This window comes from Netta rufina (genome assembly GCF_964035555.1).
Source record: "Netta rufina genome assembly, chromosome: 14".
NCBI lineage: Eukaryota > Metazoa > Chordata > Aves > Anseriformes > Anatidae > Netta > Netta rufina.
The window spans coordinates 15,049,216-15,051,785 of NC_140137.1; the positions used below are offsets into that span (position 1 = coordinate 15,049,216).

Consider the following 2,570-nt stretch of genomic DNA (forward strand, 5'->3'; position numbering starts at 1 on the left):
CAGAGCCTCGGGGAGGAGAACACAGAGTTTGGTTTGAAAGAACACATCTTAGTCTCCAAACCATCTTCTGCAAGAGGACACCACCTCTGCAACAACCATGCAAGTGGATTACTTCTCTCTTCTGAGCAGAAGCACCCATGTAAGACCCAGAGCACCTCCAACCCCAGAAAGAGAAAAGCCTTAAAACCCTCTGAGCACTTTGGAAGATGCTGTCACCAGTGTTTTTTTTTTTTTCCTTTCCTATCTGCCCATCTGCCTGCTCTGCACATGGGCACTGGCTAATGAATATCAGCTTGCGTGTCCATGAGCTGTCACCCCAGAGGTTTCCCCAAAGCCTTGCTTCAGCATTTGCAAAAGAAGCTGTGGTAAGTAGCATCACTGCCACCTCCAGGGCTCGCTGGGGACAAGAGCTCCTCCCCTGGGCTGCAGGGAGGATTCGTGCAGGTGCTGTGCATGGATCCTCGATGGCCCAGCTCCATCCTGCACCCTCCTGCTCCCCTGCCACGGCCCTGGCAGCGATGGCCCCAAGCAGCCTGTGTGTCCCGAGGAGAGCAGGTCTCCCTCCCCTCAGAGGCATTAGCTAAAGATGGATCAATACGGCTTGAGGCTGGGAGACGTACAGACAAACAAGCATGCACGATAATGGTTCTCCATCATAATGTGTCGTGTCAGGGGGTAAAAGGTTGAACAGCCCACTTTGGCAAATGGAAGTGGCTAAAAGGGTGTATTTTGCTGGCTAAATGGAAGCTCCCTCTGTGATTTTTCATGCTTCTGCATGCATCGCTTAAACACAGAGAAAGGAAAAAGTCATTTGTTTGGTCAGACAGAAATACACCAGATTTATTGTACTGAGAGATACAGGGGGGGGGTATTTCCACGTGGCTGCAGTAGCTATAAAGTTTTGGCAGCACAAAAAAAAAAAAGGCATTCACCAAGAACGTCTCTGGGCTCTGCCAGCCTCAGTCCCAGGGGTGCACATCCCATCCCTAAACCTCTGTGGGCAGCGGCCCATTGCCAGCAGACTGCTTGATGCTCCCGTTTAGGGTGTTGGCCCTGAAGATGTACGACCTGCCCCTCACCGAGCCCTCGGTGTGGAGGCTCTCTGGCTTGTCCTGGCAGCGGAAAAAGGTGAGGAAGCCGTTCCTGTAGTTCTTGTTCATCCATCCGTACAGCAGGGGGTTGACAAACGTAGAGCACATGGCCCCCACGTGGAAGACAGTGTACAGGAGTTTGTATTCATGGAAGATAAGAACCAGATCAAGATCAATGGCAAGCTGGAACATGTGGAAGGGGAGCCAGCAGACTGCGAATACCACGACTACCATCACTAGCATTTTGGTGGTTTTCCTCCTCCGGCACTGGTTTTCATTCCTAGAAGTGGGGCTGACGTGGTTTTTCAGCTTGAACCAGATCCTGGTGTAGGCATAGCAAATAACTGCCAGAGGGAAAACGTACTGCAGGAGGAGCATGGACAGGCTGTAGATGGTGGCGTCTCTGTTGTTGCCAGAAGGCCATTTTTCTGAGCAGACTGCCATTTTGAGGTTGATGGACGGGATTTCCTCATAGCGGTACTCCCTGAAGATGGCCAGAGGACCCGCTAGGACCGCTGCTGCCAGCCACATGATGGCTATGATGGTGAAGCTGAGCCTCTTGGAGATCCTGCTGTCCAGGTGGAAAACGATACACCGATACCTGTCCAGGGCTATCACGGTGAGAGTGAGAGTGGACACGTGGACGCTCAGGGCTTGAGCGTAAGGGACCAGGTGGCAAAGAACAGCTCCGAACTTCCACTCGTCCAGCAGCGTGTACACCAGGGTGAACGGCAGGCAGAGGGTGTCCACCATCAGGTCTGCCAGGGCCAGGTTCGCTATGAAGAAGTTGGTGACAGTCCTCATGGTCTTGTACTTCACGATGATGTAGATGACCAAGGAATTGCCGATGAAGCCCAGCAGGATGATGAGGGAGTAGGCAGCAATCAGAACCACCTGGACCCCCAGGATCTTGGTGCTGTCCATCATAACGCTGCGGGACCCGGAGAGATCCTGGCTAGGGGTGACAAAGTCCTTGGTGTGCCAGCCCTGTGGCAGCTTCTCCTCTAATGCTGTCTTCTCCATGGCGAGGGTGCTGTTGGCTCCCTCCAGCAGTCCCATGCCTGGCCTGGGCCCTTCAGTCGGGAGAAGGGGGGCTGGAACATAAGCACAGCAGAAGTGAGAGCAAGGGAGGCAGCAGAGCATCACAATAAGAGCTGAGACTCCAAGGGCATCTCCCACACAGCATTTTGCCATGTCACAGCACCAGTGACATCCTTCTGCCTGATGCTTACCCCATATTCTTCCTCACACCGAATGGCCTTTCACCTCTCTGACAACTTCTGTTAGAGCCTACCATCAGATGGACGCCAATTCCTTAAGGAAAATTCAGGGCTCACGTTACTTGTCATGGGTTTCTGGGATTCTGTGTATCTAGATTGAACAGGGGAAAAAAAGCCCAAATGAGACAGGGCCAGACTGGTGGGCACTGGAAAGATCTCCTGCTCGTGGAGCCCCTCCACATGTCTTCTGTTCCCTCAG

General features: G+C 53.0%; 1 protein-coding gene across 1 annotated transcript; it reads right to left on the reverse strand.

Annotated features, from left to right (window-relative positions):
* Positions 1-986: 986 nt before the first annotated feature.
* LOC311214539 (neuropeptide Y receptor type 2-like) lies at positions 987-2,150 on the reverse strand (the record flags this gene model as incomplete). The annotated part of the gene is made up of 1 exon (XM_084295158.1): positions 987-2,150. One exon carries the CDS (start codon positions 2,148-2,150, stop codon positions 987-989), a length of 1,164 nt encoding a protein of 387 aa, XP_084151284.1.
* Between the last annotated feature and the right edge of the window lie 420 nt (positions 2,151-2,570).